This window comes from Aulonocara sp. 'chitande type north' Nkhata Bay, linkage group LG9, assembly GCF_057382095.1.
Source record: "Aulonocara sp. 'chitande type north' Nkhata Bay isolate Kocher_YH1m ecotype deep benthic linkage group LG9, A_spYH_male_GT1.1, whole genome shotgun sequence".
Classification (NCBI taxonomy): Eukaryota; Metazoa; Chordata; class Actinopteri; order Cichliformes; family Cichlidae; genus Aulonocara; species Aulonocara sp. 'chitande type north' Nkhata Bay.
Genome location: NC_141352.1, coordinates 25391489 through 25417017, shown reverse-complemented (window position 1 = coordinate 25417017; position 25529 = coordinate 25391489). Strand labels below are relative to the sequence as shown.

The window sequence follows — 25529 nt, the reverse complement described above, 5'->3', positions numbered from 1 at the left end:
CTCTCTGAGGTTGTCAGATTTTGTCCTGCTGGGTTTTCCTTCCTAACACTGCCTAACACACTAGTGATTGCTCATTGGGAACTGTCTGATTGTTGTTGAGGTTGTCTCCCTAATTCTGTAAAATGTCTTTACCTTGCAGTTTAAAGTGCACTGAGGTGATTGTTGTTGTGATTTATCACTTTAAACTTAAAAATTAAACATAACCGTGAAAAAAGAGGAACTACTGTTTTTACTTTTCCTCCCACACTACTGACTAAAATCAGCATATCATTTTCCACTGAACAGATTTTTGCTCTTTTTTTTCAAATCTGATTACATCCTCTTTTTCCACTTATGATGCATTTTTATAATGGTAAAAACTTCCTTATGCTTAGCTCTACATTTGAGCTCTACTGCCATTTTATCACATTTATTAGAGGAGACTTTAATATTTTCTAAAATTGTGCAATAAAAAGGATGCTCAATGTAAAAACCTAAACATCCAAACACCATTACATTCTGCAATAGTCAAATATTTTTTGACATGCAGCTGCAGAAATCCTGCAGCAATTTCAGTGACCGTTAAGACTGCACCATGACTTCTCCTTTTGTTCAGTCTAAACTTGGGCAACCTGAGAGCATGTCTGCTGTCTATCAAAGTCATTTGTGCAGAAACACCAGCTACTTGAATAAGCAGTAAATGTGCAATGGGCAAAATGTGCCTTTGAAACAGAATGTACACTATACAAGCATGCACATTTTACAGACAGTCACGTATAAACAGAGTGTGCGCACACAGTACATAATAGCATCTTTATTACACTGAAATATAAAAGTATATATATTTATCACTATCCTGGAGAGAAAGGACCAAGTCAAGAAAACAACTTGTAGCCTCAGTTGTAGCAGTTTTCTCTTTGTCATACGAAAGACAGAAAGAAAGAAAAAAGAAATAAAGATTTGGAATCAAAAACATGAAGGCCACAGTGACGGGTTGCCATAGATTCTGTGCACATAAAAGGAAAGGAGGCAAACAGCCGTACATGCTATATCACACATACATACACATGCACACACATGTGAGGACCTTTCATTGTCTACATTCCTCAAACTCTGTCTTTAAAGTTACTCTTAACCTGCTGCCAAAAGAGCACCACAAACACGAGAAGCAAGTGGCTCTCAGTTTGGTTTTTAGGAGTGAGATGCCAACGGCGCAACAGTTTTGTCAGCTTTCTGGAGATGTGAGTGAAACTGAACAAGAAAAAAAAGATTAAATAGTAAGGTCTACGTAGAGAAGGCATTGAGTTTAACTTGATAAATGTCACACAGATGTGTCTCTATGTGTCTTGATGCATGCTCAACCATCAGTGTGTTTTTTCTCTTCAGATAAAAATGCAATTTGCAGCCAAACACTGCAGGAATAATTTTCCATCTGGGGTTAATGTGCTTTTGTTGCATTTTGAATGAGTGCAAGATGGAAAGATTCATTCCGCTGTCATGCCTGTACAGTAAAAATAAAGCTGGAGGCAGAAGATAGTTAGCCTATTAACATAAAAACTGGAAATGAAGGGGTAAGCTGGCCTCTTTCCAAAGATAACAAATGCCGCAACTCTTCAGGATGATAATTCATCATATAGTGGGACTGATTCGTAACAAAAACACAGTTTGAAAAAGTTGCTTACTTGCTAGTTTTTGATCATAAGCAAAGTCAGCCCATTTCAGTTTTTCAACAAGCTAGAGATGTAAATGGTAAATGGCCTGTATTTATATAGCGCTTTACTAGTCCCTAAGGACACCATAGCGCTTTACATATCCAGTCATCCACCTATTCACACACACATTCACACACTGTAAAGAGGACATCAGAAAATTTGCTACACTATGCCATCATCTTTTCCAATATTCTTCAGTCTTGCACCAAAAGTGTGTGAACAGCTGTCCACAGGAAGGATGACAGTATTTATAATAGTTGTGTAAAAACTATTTCACGATTTTGTGAAAACACATATGGCATTGATTTCGAAATGATGTTTGATGGCATGGAAATTATAGATAGTTGTGGATAAAATAAATGGTGCATAGCAAATAAGGCATATTAACAGCTAATTAGGCATACGTTGTTTATGTATGTGCTAAAACAGATGTAATTTCTGGAAGTTTTCAGTGTTTGTAATTTTACTGTGCTTCCATAACCTCTAAATTCTAGTGTTTATGCTTAGTTAAGCTAACCTGGTGCTGACATCTGCTTATATGTTTCCCCCAAAAAATCAAGAAACTCCTGTAAATAGCACCTACAGTATCAGCACTTATCGTGCCAGCTACTTTGATTAAGCTTTTCAGTATCCTGATGTGCTTCCAGGTTCAACTGCAGATTGAAAACACAGACGTCACATCTGTGGTTAAAGGAGAATGCTGCTGAGAATGGCAGAGGCATCAGATTTACCCACCTGAAGTCTACCATAGATGACCTGAGCATTAATTTTTGTCGTAATTTATTTCTTAATTCAAATGATAACCTTTAAGGGCACACGTGTGGTTTACTGTTATTTAGATATTGTTATGATGGTGTGTTTTATTCACCATTTACAATGCTACCAACCGTTTTAGAGAAACCAAACAAACAAAGAAAAAGGAAAACGGTCTCAGGCTCCCTAGCAGCTTCTGGAGGCTGACCAGTCATAGCAGAATGGGCTCACTGGAAAAGAGGCCATGACTAGAACAAGACTAAAAACAGTTTAAGTAAATCATGCAAAGATGTACAAGTAGATATATATCTTCTTTATATGATCCTTACAGAAGTAAAGATCCTGTAAATGCAACAATAGCTGCATTTCCACCAAAAACACTACTAACGTTCAAGGGAACTAAAGTCTCATGGTTACCCAGCCCAGTTGAAACTTGGTAGAGAACTAGCTGTAGGGACATCACTGTTGGCACCCCTGATTTGGGATTTGTTCTGCAACTGGTGATGCTTTAAAGATGTGAATGAAGAAATTAAGAAAAACGAGTGTGGCCCATTTTAAAAACTGGTAGCTGCAAAATGCCCTATTTCACCTGATGCTCAAGGTGGTTTGCCACACCTGAATGTTGTCCTGGGAAATTGTATCGCTGGCACGTAATAATTTTAATAAATGAAAAAAAACTTTGCAAGTCATTAGATAATTTATCTGTTTCCAGTCAAGGGCTGTCTTGAACTAGTGACATCACTTCTCACAGAAATAGCTCACTTTTCTTTTTGTGACCCCGACTGACTCCCTGAATCTCTTTGTTTACCCACTGAAAACCTGGTAAGTGCATCTCAGGAAAGTTAATGCAGGGCAAATGCGGCTAATTTACATTTGCAAAAGTGTCCCCATTTTCAGTATGTACGCCTACAGTCCTCACATGGAAGGAAAACAAGTGCACAAACATACACACACACACAGATAAGAGGCGAAGGCCGCAGAGTGGACGCAGAACAGCACAGGGGTCGTCTGAACCGACCGGGCTACAGAGGTCAAAGTTTCTTTCACACAGAAACATGAAGTACCAGTGAGGTTGCCACGGCAGCCCCGGCTCTGTGTCATTGTTCTGTAACCGTGGCAACACGCAACGACAGACTGCAGCGCAGTCAGTCAGTACCGGTGGTACAGCAAGCTCCAACAAAATAGCAGTAAACTGAACAGAGAAGCCTCTTTAGAAGAAAAATAAAGAAGTAAACACAGGATAAGGCGGCGTCGGGGAGAGAAGGTGGCTGACTCCATGGTGCTGAACAGTTGCTGATTGTGATGATCATTTGGCACAAACTTCTTTTGGCTGAAGAGTCTCAGACCAGCAGTGAGAATGTCTTCAAAGGATGGCCTCCAATGTGGTGATAAGAATGCGACAATAAGGATGCTTTAGTCTTCATTTTGAAAGGCTCTTCTTAATGTGTTCTACCTCCATCTGTGAAGCAAACACAACCGTGAGCTCAGCTAGTTTCATAGCAATTAAAAAGAGTTATATTTACAACCAAAGATATGAATATAAAAATTTGTATCAGAAATGTGGTTGTGAAAAGTGTAAATGTTATAGTTAAGTAAAAATTAATGCTGGTATGTCAAAACAGATGGTTAACTACATAACTATACACACAGGTACTGCCAATACTCTATCTCTGATTAGAGATTCTTGACACTTCCTGTACTCCTATTTTGAGTTTACATAGTGTGTTGCCCATCGATACAGATTGTATTTGTGGCATGCATCATACACACTAGATGAACTCATCTGTTGATGGTAAATACAAACAACACAAATACAAGTACAGGCCATTTGATGAGTTTGTAAACTTATAGCTGTGAAGTCCAAGCAAACCAAGGTATCAATACAGGAAGTAAATACAGGAAGAAGGGGCTATGTTTTGAACTATTGGAAAACATGGAAAATTTATGTTCATTTCACAGCATGTCTATAGTTCTAGGCTCCATCCCAGAATACAAAGCATGAGCAAAGAGGCTGTGCTCTTCAACGGATGAAAAACTAATAGAGAAATATTACTAGAGCTCGTCATTCGAGCAGGACTCTGAGTAGAATCCATATTGAAGGGAGCCAGTTAAGGTGGTTCAGGCATCTGATCCTGATGCATCCAGCTCTTTCTAGGGAGGTGTTTTGGACATGTCTTACTGGGAGGGTGGAAAATGCTGCAGAGATTATATCTCTCAGCTTATTCTTGGAAATGTCTTGGCATTTCCCCAGAAGAGCTGGAGGAGGTGGTTGGGAAAAGGGAAGTCTGGGCATCTCCTCCCCCAATACACAGACCCAGATAAGCATCAAAAATGGGGGGATAGGTAATAAATATACTTGTGTGACTGTTAATATACAGTGGGGCAAAAAAGTATTTAGTCAGCCACCGATTGTGCAAGTTCCCCCACCTAAAATGATGACAGAGGTCAGTAATTTGCATCAGAGGTACACTTCAACTGTGAGAGACAGAATGTGAAAAAAAAAATCCATGAATCCACATGGTAGGATTTGTAAAGAATTTATTCGTAAATCAGGGTGGAAAATAAGTATTTGGTCAATAACAAAAATACAACTCAATACTTTGTAACATAACCTTTGTTGGCAATAACAGAGGTCAAACGTTTACTATAGGTCTTTACCAGGTTTGCACACACAGTAGCTGGTATTTTGGCCCATTCCTCCATGCAGATCTTCTCGAGAGCAGTGATGTTTTGGGGCTGTCGCCGAGCAACACGGACTTTCAACTCCCGCCACAGATTTTCTATGGGGTTGAGGTCTGGAGACTGGCTAGGCCACTCCAGGACTTTCAAATGCTTCTTACGGAGCCACTCCTTTGTTGCCCGGGCGGTGTGTTTTGGATCATTGTCATGTTGGAAGACCCAGCCTCGTTTCATCTTCAAAGTTCTCACTGATGGAAGGAGGTTTTGGCTCAAAATCTCACGATACATGGCCCCATTCATTCTGTCCTTAACACGGATCAGTCGTCCTGTCCCCTTGGCAGAAAAACAGCCCCATAGCATGATGTTTCCACCCCCATGCTTCACAGTAGGTATGGTGTTCTTGGGATGCAACTCAGTATTCTTCTTCCTCCAAACACGACGAGTTGAGTTTATACCAAAAAGTTCTACTTTGGTTTCATCTGACCACATGACATTCTCCCAATCCTCTGCTGTATCATCCATGTGCTCTCTGGCAAACTTCAGACGGGCCTGGACATGCACTGGCTTCAGCAGCGGAACACGTCTGGCACTGCGGGATTTGATTCCCTGCCGTTGTAGTGTGTTACTGATGGTGACCTTTGTTACTTTGGTCCCAGCTCTCTGCAGGTCATTCACCAGGTCCCCCCGTGTGGTTCTGGGATCTTTGCTCACCGTTCTCATGATCATTTTGACCCCACGGGATGAGATCTTGCGTGGAGCCCCAGATCGAGGGAGATTATCAGTGGTCTTGTATGTCTTCCATTTTCTGATGATTGCTCCCACAGTTGATTTTTTCACACCAAGCTGCTTGCCTATTGTAGATTCACTCTTCCCAGTCTGGTGCAGGTCTACAATACTTTTCCTGGTGTCCTTCAAAAGCTCTTTGGTCTTGGCCATGGCGGAGTTTGGAGTCTGACTGTTTGAGGCTGTGGACAGGTGTCTTTTATACAGATGATGAGTTCAAACAGGTGCCATTCATACAGGTAACGAGTGGGGGACAGAAAAGCTTCTTACAGAAGACGTTACAGGTCTGTGAGAGCCAGAGATTTTCCTTGTTTGAGGTGACCAAATACTTATTTTCCACCCTAATTTACGAATAAATTCTTTACAAATCCTACCATGTGAATTCATGGATTTTTTTTTCACATTCTGTCTCTCACAGTTGAAGTGTACCTCTGGTGCAAATTACTGACCTCTGTCATCATTTTAAGTGGGGGAACTTGCACAATCGGTGGCTGACTAAATACTTTTTTGCCCCACTGTACCTTGGCAGCCTGCCCAAGTAAAGCATATGTGAAGGAAACACATTTAATTTTCCAAAACACATAAAAAATAAAGTTTTAGATGAATTCATCATATTTTTTTTACATTAATAACATATTTACTAGTTGCTGTTAATTTGTGGGCCTGTTTTAATATAATCAATATTGTTTCTTAGCCATCTCATTTCCTCTCATTTCTTCACCACCTTTCACTCACCTGTAAATTAATACGAATCGTCCTCTCCTCATCTAGTGCAGTGGCCAGCTGCTTCATCTCCTGCCTGAAACAAACCGTCACAAACAAATCATGATTGTACATATACAAGAAACAACCTGCTGCTTAAAAGGCACACACTCACCTATGTTGGCTCTTCAGCAGGTCTATGGAGGCCCTCAGGTCTCTCAGCTGGTTCCTGAGTTCCTCCAGAGATAGGGGTGTTTGTGGTGATTGCCGGAGCTCGGGTGAGGGACTCAGACCCGAGGAGGAAGACGGAGAGGCGGATCGATGGCTGGAGTTTGGCGGGTTCAGGATAGAGGGCTTGGCGGGCAGTGGTACTTTACTGTCAGGAGCCTATCCCAAACACAGATCAACAAGAAGAATTGAAGAATTTAGCATTTATAATATTTTCTTCCTCTCATATACAAGATCTAACCTCGTACACAACGTCCTTCGTGATTAAAATATACAGAAAATGAAAAAAAATAAGAGACTGTGCAGGATTTTAGGTTCAAGAAAGAAATTTCTGTCTTGATTTTAAGCACTTTACAGAATAAAAGTATGTGTGTGTCTGTATGATCAAAGCTGCAAGCTGGATGGGCCTGGAATTTATTGATAGATTGTTTCACTAACTTGATGATGTTCAACTTAAAAAGAAAGAGTCAAACTTGACCTTTTTTGTGATATTTAACCTTAAAAGTGACTTAATGTACTTCATGTAATTAAATAAAGCATTATCTTTTTTTTATCTGCCAACACTAACATTTGCCAGAAGCCTTGAGTAAAATTACCAAAACACAGTTTTACAAGTCAAAAAACATGAAATTCTGTAGTGTAATGCCCCCTGATGGATTAAATGAGAAGCACAAGGAACTGCCATGGCCGTACAGAGATGGTGGGTACTCCTTTCCTCAGGGAAGCATCTACAGATCTGGTGGAGACAGAATCATGATTGTCCTTCACTCGCTCCTTGTCCTTCCTGACCTCCACTATCGGTGAGTCCAGGTCAGTGCAGGACAGAGAAGACTGCAAAAGAAAGAAATGTGCTTAAAAATGTATACATTCACTGGTCTTCTTTTTTCAGACTACAGATATATTCTGATAGCAAAATATCCACAACAAGAAGAAAGAAAAAAAAATCCTTGTATACAAACTGAGACAATAATTTTTAAAAAGCATCACAAGAAATTTATATTTTGCAAGGACAATCTAGTTTAGCGAGAAGAATGGAAATGGGGAGAAACATCTTGTCACAGCCTGGGCCTCTGACCCAGCGCTCCGAGTTTATTTTGGTATTCTTCTCGTGTTAGCTTTGTGATCATGTGTTATTCCTATTTAGTTTAGGTTAAAGGCAGCCATTATTTATTGTTTCCTTGGTTTCCATATTTGGATTCTTGAGTTTATCATGTGTTTTTAGGTCTGTAGGCTTAGTGTTGTCATGTCTAGTTTCCTGTTTTATTCTGAAATAGATCGTGCGTGTTCTGTGTTCATGTGGTTAGTTTTTCTCTCCCCTGTGTTGTAATTATGTTTAATTCTAGTCAGCTGTATCCTCATGTGTCCTCGCGTCCCCTGATCACCTCGTGTGTATTTAAGTCCTCAGTCTTCCTGTGCTCAGCGTTGCATCGTCTGTTATCTCTCAGTCATAGAGTGTCATAGGTTTTTGTTTTCACTGTGTTTCATAGTTACTCAGTATTCATGGTTTTTCATAGTTTTCTTTCACTGAGTTTCATAGTCTTTCAGTTACAGTGTTCACAGTCTTCTTTGTTTTCTTAGTTTCAGGTTTTGCCACCTGCAATTAGCCAAATGTTGGAATTAAAGCTCTGTTCTCCTGTGTCTGAATTTGGGTTCGCATCTGAAACGCACCGGCTGCTCAGTCGTGACACATCTAGGTCTATTCTGAAGTTAAGCTTATTTGCCTGACAGCATCTTTAAAGGTCACAAACAAATCTGTGGTGAGGGGTGTTGGCTATCAAAAGCCTTGATTTGGGTGAAATTGAAGTAACAAAGTCTTGATGAAATGCTGCAAACAGAAGTGATAAAAATGCAAATAATTTGATTAAAACATTTGTGACTGCATGAAAACAAAGCTATGTTTCATTGAGTTCCCTGAATTACATTTATTACTAAAAGCTGTGAAGGCGGGAAAAGAAAAAGAATTTAATTTCAGTGCCTAAAGCTATCAGAAGAATGTGAAGAAACATCTGCTAAAACTTCCTGAGTTTGTGTGTTATGTTGAAGGCGTATCAACAGAAGTTAAAACAGGGCTAGGCCATATTTATGTGTAATACAAATTTATACCAAAAGATGGTGCAGTGAGTCAATGTAGCACTGTAGCAATGTTTAAGCTACTAAGTGCTGATTTAGACTTATTCAGGGGGGTTTATGGTTACAAGGTACCTACAGTGTGGATTTAACAGCAAGTATAAATCCCCTGTAATGCAGAACAATGGCTGATGTTTCTGACTGAAAACCTTCCAAAAAGAAACCACACTTGGTTGGAACGAAAAGAAATAAAATAAAAACTTGGTTTGCTAAAGAGTAGCACCATCTTATGCTACATAGAGCGATGTCAGAATTTCTAAGACATCAGTGTAAGCCTCGACTTTTTGGTAAAACATGACCATACTGCAAACATAAAGGTTTTTATAATTGTCATTTTTATTTATTTCATTTATTTTTTTTTTAGGCTGATTGACACTAAAGTATTGGTAATAACAGAAAAGAGTGGTTAGCGTTCAAAGCTTAATCTACAGTCAGCCAGCAGGGGGCGACTGTATTTTGGTTTGAGGTCTGTAGAAATATGTTGTCTTTCTTTCTTCATATAAAGTCATTTCTGAAAGGCCGACTACAGACTGACTCACTGGTGTGATGATCTGTGAGCGGGGTCGGCGGTCCGTGACTCGTGGTCGCGATGCCGTTGGATGACTCAGCTTCTCTGTAGAAGAGACAATTGCGTCCAGATCCATATCTGTGCAGACACACACCAGAAATGCAGAAACATATTAGAGACTCCGGCAGAGCAAAAATTCTGAGCCCGCTCTGACACTGCATCACTGCTCGATGCTTCTGTCAGTCTAACTCACCGGTGTCACGTGACCTGTCAGGGGCAGAATCTGGTGTCGAAGCCCCGCCCTCAGATTTGGGGCTATCACACCTGAGCAAGTAAACCATACGTAAATATTAGGCTCATTATGCTCAGGCATGTACAAATCAGGGCGTTTTCTGTATCTGAGTGTGTTTGTGTGTGTACTGACGCTAGTGTGGGCGGTCTCTCGGGACGCCGCGGGGGTTGGGAGGAAGAGGAGGCGCTTGACTTTGGAAGGAGGGGTTTTTTGGGAAGGAGAGATGGGAGGGTGGGCTTAGAGAGGTCTCCGAGTTTCACCTCTTCACCTACGCACAAAACAAACATACACACAAAAATCATACAACATAATGAGAAGAACACACAAGCAGATCAGAGCTGGATATGCATGCAGAGGGACAAGCATGACTCAAACACGTGCATCATTAGACAAGGGGAAGGTAAACATGGCTGCCTCAGCAAAAATGAACAAATTTTGACCTTTGAAGAGGAATAATTCAGCTGTAAAGGTTAAAGGATGATGAGGGCCGCAGGAAATAAAAGGAAACACACAGACAGGGCAACAGAGGACAGAAAGGATTAAAAAAGATCAGGCATCGAGGTGGTGGCAGCGGTATTTGTCAAGTATTTAAGCTTCTACTAAAAATGAGCCAAACAAGAACCATTTATTATGTTACAATTCAAGAAAATCCTCCATCACTGTTGCATAAAATAACTGGCGTGATTTCATCCAAGACCAGTGTGTACAGTGAAACACCTGGATTGGCTATGCATCTGACCTTGACCCAAGGTCATAGCTGACCATGAAAAAAAAACAATTCAAGAAATCCTTTTGAGTAATACAGCATAAAAATAGATGTGAAAAGAGCTGTACATCACACTTTTTATTTATTTAATAACAAGCTGACGCGAGCACAGTGTAATAAGATCATCACAAAACACCAAAGTTTAGCTCTTGCCCTTTGGGGGGATTTGTGTTCTCTGAGTGCTCATGTTGGTAGTATGATTAAGAGAAGTATTAAGTTGCTGCCATTTCTTTTCTACATCCATTTTTCCTTACAGCAGAGTCACTTTATCCTCCAGCCTGCTTCTGGATCTTTTTTTTTTTATCAAGAATGTATTTATTTCCCCCTACTCCCCTTACAAAGGTGGCCACACCTACAACCAATCAGGATACTTACTATCCTTATTATGAGTCTAGATTAAAAATCTCATTTTTTAGAGTGACCTGCAGTTAATGCCAGGTCTACAAAGGACAAAGGACTAAATACAATATCCAGAGCGTATGCAGTAAAAGATTGTAAAAGTAAACAGGTACAACTTTCATCCTTTTCCCAATTCTTTAAAACTGACTTAAATAAACAGTCACCAGTTCTAACTATTTCATGTTCCACATAATACAAACTTCATCTACTGGTCTATAAACCAGATTTGGACTCTAAATGTTGTGGAAGAAACTGTTGAATGCTTCAGCGGGACAGTTCATGTTTGTTGCTGCAGGTGGAAGTAAAGAACTTAACCTGTAGCTGCATTTGAAGTGTAAATTGCACTCAATGCAAGTGTATGGAGGCAAGCTGAGAGTCTGTAACTATTAAAAAAAAGCCCAGAAACAACAGTTGCATCAGTCTTAATAATAGTGTGTCTATTACTAATCCGATAAAAGGATTTAATCTTTTAAATAACGACAACAAAGCAAAAACTGTCTCAAAAACTGACTTTTAGCTGTGCATGGTAAAACCTTTCATGCTTTTGGAGACTTCTTAAAAGCACTTAGCTGCAGTAGCACCCTCCTACTCAGCATGTACTGCTGTGCAAAGAAGCCACACGGAAAAGTGTACCAGCACGATTGCTTTTGACTGATGTAACAACAAGCAACACCTTAAAAACTGTCAGCCACAAAATCATAGAACTTACGTACTTAATTGTTTGGGGTTTTTTTTTAGCAAAGGCAAACTCCAATCATAGAAACTTTGCTACTTTATTTAAATGTATGACAGAGTTATGGAAATCAGTTTGACAGTGGTACAAAGTAACACATAAGGCTGATGACACTTTTTATCTCTGATTGTATGTTTTTAACCCCACTGCAATCTCAGTATATCGCATATATATAAAAGAAAGACATCATTTCGTGCTGCTCTGATACAATGACATCGCGGCCACTGTGCAGACATCTGGAGACATTCGTCTCACACCAGCAGCACAGTCAATGCCAGTCTTTCTTATGCTTAAAACCACATAAAAACCCATAGTTTCCTGTTGCACACAGACTGATACTGATGCACCTCTTCAATCAAAGCTCTGCTATTTTGCTCAAAAAAATAGCGGGGCAATTCCCGTAAGTGATATCTGCAGAAACTTGACCTAGAAAAGAATCTGTCTTTTTTATGTAAAGAAGCCCAGCAGGGTGTTATATGATTATTATTAGTATGAAGGATGTTAGTAATTAGCCGAGCAAATAAGTGAGATAGTGCAGCCGAGCACTAGTCAAAGCAGGTCAGATTTTACCTCGATCCTGGTCTCTCTGGGGAAGATGTTCAGGCCGCTCAGGAGGAGCCTTCCTGACCTCTGACTTTTTCTCTGCAGTCAGAGTTCAAAGGTTTTTTTGTCTTTCTTTATTTTTACTATTTTCCCCCCTTTATTATTTTTTTATAGTCTCAGATCACAAAAACAAGCAGGAAGATGAGAGCTGTTACCTGTGGTGTGTTTTGCCGACGGTGCACTTGGAGGAGGCGGTTTCTTTGGTCTCTGGAAACGCATACAGATGCAGAAGCATCACAAAACCACATCTGCAGATTTCAAACATCACTATAACCTGGAAAGTTTTGCGAGTCATGACAAAATCACCTCTTTCTCAACTTCTAGCAGCTTGACAAAGTTGTCTGGGAAGACACCTTGCCTTCCCCCGATCTCCCCCATCCACCAGCCTGCATCGGCACAATCCTGGACAAAATCATTTTTAAGTATTTATTTGAATTTGCAGATGCCTGGAAGTGAATGCAGATGCGAATACGAAATCGCACAATGCTTCGCTCACCTTAGTGATGATATTTATGATGTCCCCGTCTTTGATCGTCAGCTCATCTTCATTTTGTGCTTCGTATGGAAAGAGGACTTTACACTGCTCCCGCCCTGACAGCCAGTCAAAAAGAGTCAAGTCAGTTTAATAGAACAAAACCACCGAAAAAGTCAGAAACAAGTGGGTTTAGACAAAGAAGGCAAACTGGATTTGACCTACATAAATAGAAGAATGTGTTTTCATTATGCAAGAACGTCATCAACACAGTTTACATCGAGCAAAATATGTAATTTATAATTGGAAATATAAAAAAGTTCCAAATAATCCCTTTATTTGTTTTGTCTTTTTTTTTTAATGATCTTTTAAAGTCTTTTATCCATAGGTTTTACAATAAACAATAATAATCCCTATCAGTGATCTAATAATGGACAGATGCATTCACTCTGAAAAAAATAGTTTGTTCTCTTGTATAAACGGACATGCTTGGACAAAAGCCCAAACGAGGAAGCACTTTCAAAACAGTGTAACAACATTAGACACTATGATAATAAGAAACAACGCTTTATTAGAATGAAAGGAAACCTGCAAAAAGTGTAGGAAATGATAGCAAACAGTTTTAGTTGACCGAATGGAACACATGGAGGGATCCTGTTTGGTTTGCACAGGTATTTGAGATTTTACGAGCCGTTCTCAGCATCATTGTTTAATGTGCAGGAACCAGGGGAATGCTGAGAAAGCTGAGAGACAGTTTACCATTGTGGAACGGTTTCCTTAAACCCGCACTATGATTTTTCTCTTTAAAGTAACCAACAGGTTTTAGTACTGAGTCCTGACCGTCTAATTTATCTAAACTTACTCAAACGGCAAGAGAAAAGGGATCAAATATGAAGGTAAATATAAAAAGGCGGTCGCAGACAGACCTCGAACCCTTGTCTTAGGTCTTGTGATTAAATTACATGTCATGTTGCCTAAGTAAGGCACATTTTGGACTGCTTGTCATTTTGTTACCTGTTAAAAATTTGGCTGCTTGGTTGGGAAACCTTCTGTTTGGTATGCTTTGTTTTAGTCTTTTGTGATGCTTGCTGCTTCTAGCCTGCATGCAGTTAGTGTTTAAGCAAATATTCTTCTTTTAAATAAGATCTTCAAAACCTGTAAACCACTAAACCACAATTTTTCACTTCCTGCCACATGAAATAAGGCCAGATGATTGCATTTCGAGAGTGCAGAAAAAGGGCAAATTTGGGGATTTTTTTTCTATCTGGTAACTTAGGGACAAGTTACACATGTAACAACTGTAACATGAAGGTGAGTACACATGTACAGTAATCCACTACATTTCTGAGTCATGTGATTTACTGTAATGTGCTACTTTGGAACATGTTACATGCAACTCTGCTCCTTTAGCAGGCTTCTGTTCTTCTTCATGGTTGAAATCGTTGTTAAAGGGGTTTCCCTTTGTTAAAATATGACGAATAAGGATTCCTGACCAAACACCAGAATGTGATGAGCTGAAAGTGACATGTGCGTCGATTTGTCATTAGCACAGTGTTTTTGCTAGATTCGCCTACACGACAGTTAAGATGCAACTTCTCACCTTTGCTTTTGCTGTCAGGCTCAGTCTTCATGCTTTCAACTGCAACGCTCGCTGCTTTCCCGTCGCTGGCCTGAGTGGGGGAAGAGACGTTGGAACATCTTAAGTTTCAGACTCTTTCACATTCTCATCTATGTTTTAACATAGTTTTTGTTAGGCACTTCCTGGTTTGAGTCAACATGTTTTCATCTTTTATTTATCAATTTGTACTGTGCAAAAGCCTCCTGCTAGCTCCCATTTCTTTAATAGGTGTAGCAATATTTATTGCAACATGCTAATATTAATAAAAATACAGGATTTAAGAAAAAAACAGATTTTGTACAATTCTAATAAACTTGAAAGACAATATTTAGTATGACCACCTTTGCACTTCAACTTCAAAAAGGATAAGCGGAAGCTAATGGCTGGATGGATGGTGGATAGACCAAAATACTCAATTTTGCTCTACAAAGGCCTGATACTGACTTACGAGGACATTATACTGCTACTGTTCTATCAGAATTTTAAACGAATATCCTCATATGTGGTTCTTATTTTTCTTAAAAACAAAAATAAGGTAAAAAAATAAATAAATCTGGTAATTCTTTGTTTTTGCATTCATCGGGCCCCAATATGCCCAAACATCAAAGAGAAATTAAAAATGCATGCTGTGGAAGAGTTCGAGTCTTAAGAGGTTAAGGACATTCAAAGCTCTTTGGATGTTGGCTGCTTTTTGTTCTGTTCTCTGTCGATCCCACACTGCTTCATTAATGTTGATGTCCTGGCTCTGGAGAGGCTGCTGGTTCTCTCTGTGTTCGGCACCAAACCATACCAGAGCTTCCACTTTTTTTTCCGAGATGGGTGTTTTACCTTTTCCCTGACCTCCACTGTACATACCGATGACAATTTAATTTGGATTCATCCCTCCATCGGACCTGTTGCCACTGATTGTCAGCCCAATTCTTGTGTAATCTGGCATACCTCAGCCTTTTGTCCTTATTTTCCTTCCTTGAGAAAGCCTTCTTGATAGAAACCCTTCAACTGAGACATTTTCTGATGGGTTTTCAGTGAACAGTAGATGAATCATTTGAAGGGCCGGATGTATTATTAAGTCCTGTGTGCTAGCTCTGGCTTTACAAGATTTTTTTTCTGTTTCTTAAGGACATGACTTTTGAAATACTGTTCATCTGCTGCAGATAGGTCTTAGTCATCACTTGTCCACTTTCCTAAGTTTCTTTTAAGGACATGCTTTTAAGGACACAGCTTGTGAGACATACCACATTTCTTGCTAATATTTCTTTGAGAATCACCTTTTTGGTGAAAAACCAGTCAGTCTCTTATCTTTGGCATGAATTGCTTATGCATGAATGATTCATAGATCAGTGTTAAGTGTCTTAATAAACAAAACAAAGATCGCTCTGAAAATGGCCTGGTATAAGTACTGAAAATGCGCTAAGAGGCAGCCAATGTCCAAAGAAACACCACTTTAAGCTGAGCATACAGTTTTTCAGTCACGTTATCGAGCATCTGCTCAAACTGCACGATTGACTCGCAGGGGTTAGAAGTTCGTAGGTCACGATGCACCTGAATGCTCACACTGTGCGTCCATAACATGAAGGTTATAACAGAAAATCTGTCGCTCGCTCTCCATCCCTGTCTTTCACTCACACAGACTCACACCACCACCATCAACTTTGCTAAATTGTTAATGAAAAACGTTGATCAGGCAGCTGTGATTGAGCAGGATTGTCCATCCAATTATTTTCACGGTTGTTGTGGTCGTGATAATTTTGTGAGGCCACATCGAAAAGGCTCGGATGAGCTTTCCAAAGTTCTACAAGTTGTGCCTCCATTGCTTGTGTCTAGATCACACGCTGAACTGCCGTGCTGCTCCGTCTTTTTCACCGACATTTATGTGTTTGCGTGTGCACAGTGTGAGAGGCTGCGTTGACACCCTGCGTTGACACAAACAGGTTTGATTTTCTTACAACCAAGCGATTGATGAACGGGAGCTGGACGTGAGGTGTTAATCGCTTCTCGTTATCCCACATATACTACACGATGCACGACACAGGATGAAGGCGAAACTCTGAAACTGAAAAATCGGCTCAAAATGAGCCACAAATCGCACAGTGTAAGCCCACATTAGAAGAGTTAAGATAAGATAAGATAAGATAACCTTTATTAGTCCCACACGTGGGAAATTTGTTTAGAAGAAAACTCTGGCTCTTTGGAAGCAACACATAAAGAAATGATGGCTGTCTTGAGGCTTTTGCACAGTATTGTATGTTTGTGCCTTTATTTAAATGCAAACATAAATCTATAAATCAAACATTGTGAAGTTTCTTTATAAATAACTTAACATGACTTGACATTTCTGAATCTTCTTCAGGGCCTCACAGTATTCAAGTAACACACTCAGATTTTCCTAATTGCACTTGAGTATAGCATCTTTGCTTGTCATTGAACTGAATTCAATGATGAGGACAAATCAATCAAAAATAGGCTCGAGAATGGAGAACAGTACACCGTGACAGCAGTGGCAGTCAGCACTGGTGAAACATTTCACTCAAATTGGTAGTAAATGAACCACACATAACAGGAAAATAGGAACACTAGCCAAACATAATGATGGGGGAAAAAAAATCAACTGTAAGGGTAAAAAGCAAGACTAACATAGCCGGTACTTTTCCAGTCTAAGCAGATAATTAGAGAGGATGAGCTCCGATTCAGCACAACAGGCTGACTTGCTGATCATGTTGAACACGCACACGCTACAGCTACAGTGTGCGGGTGCCGTTAAAGCAGCCGTTGTTTCCCAGCTGGAGTGGATCCCTCATTCATGTTTGTGGAACCAGTGGTTGCTCTTCCTCAGGAAAAATACACACACATACCCACACACAAACAGCACTCAGTCTGGGAGAAAACACACACACTGCTTTCTTCTGTTTGGTCGGGAGAAACCAACACCGCTGTGCCACCTCCTCTCCTCTCCAAACCCTCCCCTTTTCTGTCTTCTACCCTCCCTAATGAGACCCATGTGGAGCCACAAGCAAAGAGAGACCATTACAACACGACAGAGAGGTTTTGTGCGATACTACTCTTCGAACAAGCAGAACTGAAATCCTTTATGCCATATATGGTTTCCTACTGCAAAAACATAACTGTGAACACACAAAAGCACACAGTCCTGTAGAAGTAGCAGCATGAGAATATTATCATGACCTTCAACAAATATCAAACCATACCACCTCATACATAGAGTGTGCACACAATGAATACATGCTGATTCATCCTCACATAACCCTTGAAGCTGCATGTACGGTGCAGGGTGCTATTTTATCACCTCATCACTGTAAAGCAGATCTTCACCGGCTTGGTATGGTGTGAAAAGACTTTGAAGAGATCTTTGCGAGAGGTGTAAACAATGTAATGGTTTGTTTAAAAAAAAAAAACCCATCAGGTGAAACGCCGTCTTCTCAGATCATTCAAAAGATGCCTATAGGAAAACAAGGTCACGTCTTCTTTACCTCTGCTTGAAAAGTGAAAGTGCACTCTTTCTCCTCAACACCTCTGCAAATTTAAACCCCGTCACTTTTTTTTCTGAGGCTGCAGGGCCTCACCACCACACTGCCCTAGCTGATGGAAACAGTAGGTTATTTTACAAACAACGAGACGGATGCTGAGTGGCTGTCTGCTCAGAGCCGCTGCGCGAACAAATCAGATGTTAAACCAAAGACACTATTTGCAATTCTCAAACAATGTCCAGGTGTTACATAGATGGCTACTAAACTTTTATATTTAAACCCAGGTTACATTTTAGCCTTACCAGGTTGTGTCTGAACAGGTTTTAGAGAAATTTGCTCCATGATCTTAATTTCAAACATGCATTCACCTTCAAATTAGGCTGATGTGAAGACTTTTAAAACTAATTTAAACAAAAGGGGAACTTTACTGCTGATGTAAATGTTTCAGATTTGAAAACTGATCCTAAACATGCAACGTTTATGTCACAGTGACCACTGAAATGAAGGTGTTCATCTCTTCATTGATTCAGCCATTTGGCTTCAAATTACGTATGTTTTTTTGGAATAAACTGTACAGAAGCAAGATGCCAAGATGACTGCTGGGTACAGTCAGTCCTATCTGATCTCAGACACCAAGCAGGGTCTGGTTAGTACTGGGAATACTAGCTGCTGTCATTTTTTTTAATGGCTGTGGTACAGGAGGTAGAACAGGTCATTTACTAATTAGAAAGTTGGTGGTTCAATCGCTGGCCGCTCTAGCCTGCATCCTAAAGTATCCTTAGGTGAGATGTTCTTAATGCCTTTATCTGAGTGTGAATGAGACGCGCTGCATAAATTGCCTTAAGTGATCAAGTAGAGTAGAAGAACGCTATATAAGCACCAGTCTATTTACAACTTACTTCTAAAAGTCCTTTCGTGTCACATGAAACAGGCTTTTGAAGTGACTCAACAATGAAAACAAAGTCAACATCACCAACAAGGAGAGGAAGTGGACCTTATAGCTGGGGTTGTGGTTTTAACAAACTTCTAGCCACTTAAGTTAACTTTTTATTTAATATAAGGAGCAATTCTATTTGCTTTCTTGCAGAGAAACACTTACAATTACAGCTGTGCAGCTGCAAAAATTGTAAGCCAACCAGTCAAGTTGCAGTTAACCTGGCCAAAGCTGATGTTTGCACTCTTGGATTTAAAATATCATCATGTCATCATCGTATCCATATCAGATTCAGAGTTCAGAGCCACAAACTATTGATCTACCCAAAAACCAGCCAAATACATTTGATTTGGAGTGTTGCTACAGGACAGCAAAAACTCCTTTATTTTTCTGTCTCACCATCTCACTAAGAAAACCTGTGCACAGGAACTGTTTTTTTTTTGGGGGGTTACTGACAAACTGGAAATTAATTATGTTGTGTCCTCCATTGTTCTACAGCTGATTCACTTTTTGGCCAAAACCCCCAACTGATACTTTGGCCCATTCAAATATATTTCAGCTGCTCAGTGACTCCAACCAGTGTGTGAGTTGATGAAGTTTGATGTTAAGATGTTATCCTACACTCACATACATACACTCACTGGCCACTTTGTCAGGTCATTGTCAAACACACATTACTAGTACTGGGCTGGACCCCGTTTTGCCTTCAGAACTGCCTTAATACTTCATCTCATAGATTCAACAAGTGGCTGGAAACACTCCTCAGAGAATCACATAGTTGCTCCAGATTGTTGGCAGCACATCCCAAAGGTGCTCTATTGGACTGAGATCTGGTGACTGTGGAGGCCCTATGACCACAGTGACAATGAGTTCACTGTGGTCATAGAAAGGATATGATTAGCAAAAGTAATCAAGGGGGCTGTGGTGTTTTAAATGATGCTTAGCTGGTACTAAGAGGATCAAATTATGGTAAGGAAATATCCCCCCCGCACCATTACACCACCAACAGTCTGAACTGTTGATACAAAGCAGGATGGATCCATCCTTTCGTGTTGTTTAGGCTTAGTTCTGACCCTAACAACCAAATGTTGCAGCAGAAATCAAGACTGGTCACATCAGACAACAGTTTTCCAATTTTCTATTGTCCAATTTGGAGAATAAAAAATGGCTTCAATTTCTAGTTCTTGGCTGACAGGAGTGGCACCCGTTGTGGTCTGCTGTTCCTGTAGCCCATCTGCTTCAACATTCAATGTGCACTTCTGCCTTTCCATCAGTTTGAAGTAGTTTGGACATTCTCCTCTGACACCAACAAGGCATTTTCACCCAGAGAACTGACCCTCACTGCATGTTTTCTCAGACCATTCTCCGTAAACTCTAGAGATGCTAGTTTGGAAAAAACCCAGGGGATTCCCAGTTATTTAACCATGTCACGTTCAAAGTCACTTAAATCACCTTTCTTCCTCATTCTCACGGTCAGTTTGAACTTCAGTAGCTCGTCTTGACCATACTGCATACTTAAATGCACCAAGTCTCTGCTGTCTCTCTCTTTCGCATCAGAAGGTTCCCGCTGGTTTCTATTTCACATCCAATGACTTTTTTTCAGGTGACAGTTGATGTCAAGCCTGAGTGACTTTGAGTCACCGCAATGAAAAAAAAAAAGAGGAACCGCTGAACAAACACTAAGAAAAGCGTTTCCATTTGCTGCAATGGCAATAATCCAAAATATAAACACCTGCGTTAAACTCGCATGTGGTCACTCTGCGTCTGTGCAGCAAGCCACACCACTCAGTCGCAGACACACACACACACACACACACATGTACAAACAACCGACCGTTCAGTTGAAAAGTTACACGGCCTCGTGTGACTCACCCAGATGGATACTCCTGACGCTTCCTCTGGAGCCTCATTACTGAGTGAGGAGACGAGTCTCACCATAAAGCAGCATAACGGCCTCCCACTAACAGGGCAGGCTGACAAACATCCTTCACTTACACACACACACACACACACACACACACACACACACACACACACACACACACACACACACACACACACACACACACAGTCTGCTGCTAAATAGGAGGCTTTGATGACCAGTGTGCTGGTTTTAATGACCGTTTTACGCTCTTTAAACATACCTTCATCGACATAGTTAATGTTCTTTATTTCTACCTTCATCCTAATGAATGTTTAAGCAGCATTTCACTTTCAGGCTGTTTGCGTCTGTAATTTTTAGCTGCTGACTGTTCTTGGCGTGTAAGTTAACATTTTCTGTTTTTCTTTAATAAAGACTTTTACATTTCTTGATTGCCAGCATTTTCTTACTAATACTGCCATTAAAGTTCACTTTAATTACCAGCCCTGTTCACCAAGATTGACGTTTAGACATCTCACTTTTAAAATGTTTTAAAATTTACAATAAATTGACAGACAAACCCAAGACCATATCCTTCAATGGAAACTATTAAGCCAAAAAAAGTTGGGTGACGTTACCTTGGCTTTCAGTTCAAAAAGCTGTCTACAAACTGGACTATTTTATGTCCAGTTTTAAATATTTGTGGTTTAAAACAGGAGCCAAAATAAAAAATCATATTTTTATTGCTTATATTTCCCCCGTTTTGGTATCCCAAACACTTCTTTAGCATAAAACACACATAAAACCATCATCTTTTAGGCTGCTTTGTTGGTGAACTAGCCCTTTAAGTCTATATCCATAACCCTTCCACTGTCATCCCAACATGTCAAGCATCAATTCTGTAGCATTTAAAGCCCCAGAAATGTCTTCTTGGTGGCCGTTATCTCTTTTTCTGTGTTTCCCTGAGAAATATTTACAAAACTCGCTGACAACAGTGTGAAAAGCAAAAACATACATTGCTTAAAACTCCTGCCTCACCTGGCCTTATGTTGTTACGCTGTTTAATTTCCAATGAAGAAGAGAAGAATATGCAAAATGAATAACCCTCCAAAAATACGCGGACAAAACCCGTCCCTACCGTCTTTTTCTGTGTCTCCAGTTAAACTCGCACGAGGCTTTGCTACATCAGCTCACGCAGCAGGAGAATAGACGTGAATATGTAGACGTCAGTGAAAAGCTGTATCAACTCCCTTCCCCTCTCCTGCTCTCTCTGTCTGCCCTGCTGCGCTCTCACTTCTGCTTTGCTTGTCAATTCCCTACAGGATGTGTGTGTGTGCATGTGTGTGTGTGCATGTGTGTTAACATAAAACCACTTCCTGTGCTGTAAAACTGAAGCTGAGTAAGGGGCGGCCCAAAGGCTGTGACTTCCTTTCCTCATTGCTGTTGATGATAATTTTTTAAAAAGTCTATAAAATAGAGTGTATAAAGCAGAATGTGTATACTTGTATTACTTCCATTGTGGGGACCTGTTTACTAAATTGCCTTATGGGGACAAAACAGACCCCATAGTGCTAGTCATTTAATTTTAGACTGATTACTTGGTTTATTGTTACTGTGTGTCTCCAGGAAGTGAACATAAGTGACACAAACACAGCTGGGTGTGTGTGACTCACCTTGTCCACCTCCGAGTCCACGTCCATTGAGCGAGGCCTGAGCTTGATGGGCTGGTCTTTAAAGATATTACCAAAGCCAAATCCTCTGAGCTGACCCTAGGGGGTTTAAAGAGGTATAATGAAAAACAGCATTAGCTTTTAAAGGAGCAGTCCAATCAAAATCATAAATAGGAAAGAAAAACAACAACAGCTTCCTTTGTGCTCATCCATTGACCCTGTAAAGTTTCATTTCTCCATCTATGACTCAGAATGTACTCAGAGTTACCACCCCTGCATCATAATCCTCGTCTGTTATGTCTGTCTGTATGCTTCCTCTGTTCCAGACATTTCTGTTGCCAAAATAAGGCCAGGTGCTAGGAACACTAGATCGGTTTGTGCTGCTGACTGATGTTATACCTTAATATGACCTTACATGAAGCTCATATTAATTCAATTGCAGTGTCTCCGTGTGGTATAAACCACAGCGAGTAAACAACATTTGGAATGCCTAGGAGAGTTTCCAGCTTTTCATGGGATCCTTTTCTTTTTTTATGGTTATTGTTCTGACTGTAACTTGAGTTGAGTAGTTTACCACTTTGCTTTGAACATGATACCATTTTTTTAGTGTTTAAATTACCAGAAAGTTGTAACATATTCCCATCTTTACCCTTCTTTTATCTTTCCCTTGAGCCATAGTTAATATGCTGAAATAAAAAAATGGGAAGAAGATAAATTCATTCACTAAAAATTAGCTTGAGATATAATTTATGTTTAATTAAAATGGTTGCTATTAATTTTTACAAACTAGCTGTGGAGTGCTAATAATTAGCTTTATGCACTATCCAACCAAATCACTATAACCATCCTATATTATTTAGATGCCTCTCATGCCGACCAGCAGTCTCTGAGCAGTTAGAGGATGCGCATAGGATTATGGGAAGTACAGATTTTGTCATGCAGTCTTTGTAAAGATTCAGAATCTGCACTTTGTATTCCCCTGACCCCCAAAGACAGCAGGCTTTGAAAAATCAAATGTGACCGTCCTGCCTACTTTTAATTTCATGGCTGACTTTATAGGGGAGGTCACCCCCCCAAGGAAGCTTGTAGTGTGATGAGGTAGCACTCAATGCACAAGTATTTGACTGTATTTACCTTCTTGGGAGGGATTTCTGACCCTGTTTCTGACCGACTGTCCCCACCGTCGCTTTCACTGCTTGGGCTGTCCTTATCTACATACACACAAATAATGCACAACACATCTTAGTTTGTTGCAGCAATGCAAAAAGGGCTGATTTCATGAAATAATTAGAAGATTTGAAAATAAACAAATAAATCTTGTAATCAGAAGCAGTGATGGATTTTTTAAATTTAGATATGTCCCCACCCTCTGATTAGCTGTAACTCACTTGTGCGTCCACTGCGGTTCTCCTCCTGCGAGTCCAAAGAGGGCGTCTCTGAATCAGTGAGGATCTCTTTGGTGAAGTTGGAGGGAAACATTCCAGTCTTCCCATTAAGAACTCCCTCCCACCAGCCCTCCTCTACCTGAACATACACAGTTACACAACATGGACAACATGCACACGTTTATACACTCAGATATACATAGATTTACTCCTTTAAATATAATTAGTGGAAAAAAACAATGTTCTTTACAAACAATAAAGCCTAAAAAAAGCTTTTTCGGAAATATAGGGCAGCGTTGTGGTGATCACCAAAGAATAAATAACTAATATATAAAGAAAACATGAGAATTTCAACATCTTAATTATTCAAAAGAACATAAATATATAAATGTACACGTTTAAAAGTAAAATTTAAATATTTTTTAAAAATACATACTATTTAAACATTTTATTTTATCAAATTTTTCTTTCTTGTTACACATTTGATGAAATAAAACTTCAGTTACTTGTATTTTCTTCCTGCATTTCATTTTTTAACATGGCAATTTAAAAATTTGACTTTACTTGAGTAGATATATTTTGCTAAATTTTCTTACTCTTTTTCAAAAGGGACGGGGACACACACACGATTTCTTTCTTTCAGTTTTTAAACCGTGAAGAAATGGCTACCAAGTACTCATAAATGTCTAATTCAGGGTGGAAGCCTGGAGTTTTCCTTGGTGTCTTATGGCAAATGTTTGGCTACAGCATAAAAAGGTTGCCAGTCCGTTGCCGCACTCATTACCCATTATTATAACTGGGAAGCTCATTCTTCTGAGAAAGCCCGAAAGCTCCAGAACTGCTATGTGGACCTTAATGTGAGATTGTCGTCTATAACCTAAAATGTTATTTTTATGCTATTTTGCATCCTTTTTTCTGGTTTTACATTGTAGGCTCATGATGTAGTTCTCACCTCTGCTATGATCTCAATCACATCTCCTATTTTCAGCTCCAGCTCATCTTCGTGTTGAGGAACGTAGCTAAACGCAGCCTTACATCTTCGTTTACGGATCTGCTCTCCTGCACAGCACACATACACACAGCCACCACAACCACATAAACAGAAAGAGAACATACACACACACAGTTTATATGTAGACATATCTAAGACTTACATGTAACATAATGAGCTCACACGCTTATCTGTAATCAGTGCTTTACAGAGACTAAGCAGGTGTTACAGACTGATTAAAAGCCATCATGGCTGAAGCCTTTGATGGCGACCTTTGACCTTTTAGCTAGAGGGCAGCTTAACCATTACTGACACCAAGCACTTCATACTGGCCTTGCAGTTGTTTGTCTTACACTCATTACCCTGCTCATTACTCTTGACTCATCCTACAGCAGCTGGGGCATTAAGACATGACCCTGCGCCTTCTCTTTTGTCCACAAGGTGTCAGTCTTCTTCACCTTATATTTCGATGTGTAGCATATGTAGTATTTACAGAGGCTGGTTCAATAGATAGTGATTATAAAGAAGAGATGTGGAATCCAAGCAAAACAAGAGGAGCATATTAATCGAATGTGTACAACCATGTATTAAACTTAATACTGGTTCTTGGAGTAACGCCAATTGTTAACCTGAAAAAAAAATGTTTAAAAGCTGCTATTTGTATCACACTCCTCCTTAATAGGACGAAAACACCCAGACTGAAATTGTATGGTCGTGCTGTGTATGCAATTATGTTTATGCTTCACATCTTCTTCTTCTCCTTCCCTCATTGTCTTGTTGCAGTTGTTTGGCAACTTTTTAAGATCTTTTATATCTCTTTGTCTCTACTTTGTCATTTTTAAGCTGTTT

The 25529-nt window shown here is 39.9% G+C and overlaps 1 protein-coding gene across 3 annotated transcripts in view; it reads right to left on the bottom strand.

Annotated features, from left to right (window-relative positions):
- Positions 1-773: 773 nt before the first annotated feature.
- The window catches only part of sh3kbp1 (SH3-domain kinase binding protein 1), a 45991-nt gene continuing 21235 nt past the window's right edge, over positions 774-25529 (bottom strand). Inside the window, exons 4-19 of one of the 3 annotated variants that reach the window (XM_086306710.1) lie at positions 24642-24748; positions 23693-23828; positions 23439-23515; positions 22308-22403; positions 14337-14406; positions 12761-12855; positions 12571-12666; positions 12420-12471; positions 12232-12303; positions 9896-10031; positions 9725-9795; positions 9503-9609; positions 7530-7667; positions 6784-6995; positions 6642-6705; positions 774-3903 (exon numbers count right to left, since the gene is read on the bottom strand). In XM_086306710.1, coding sequence (XP_086162836.1) covers positions 3865-3903; positions 6642-6705; positions 6784-6995; positions 7530-7667; positions 9503-9609; positions 9725-9795; positions 9896-10031; positions 12232-12303; positions 12420-12471; positions 12571-12666; positions 12761-12855; positions 14337-14406; positions 22308-22403; positions 23439-23515; positions 23693-23828; positions 24642-24748 — 1568 coding nt within the window. In that variant the 3' untranslated portion in view covers positions 774-3864. The remainder of the gene's footprint in view (positions 3904-6641; positions 6706-6783; positions 6996-7529; positions 7668-9502; positions 9610-9724; positions 9796-9895; positions 10032-12231; positions 12304-12419; positions 12472-12570; positions 12667-12760; positions 12856-14336; positions 14407-22307; positions 22404-23438; positions 23516-23692; positions 23829-24641; positions 24749-25529) is intronic. The other 2 variants (XM_086306711.1, XM_086306712.1) reach the window with 2 other exon arrangements.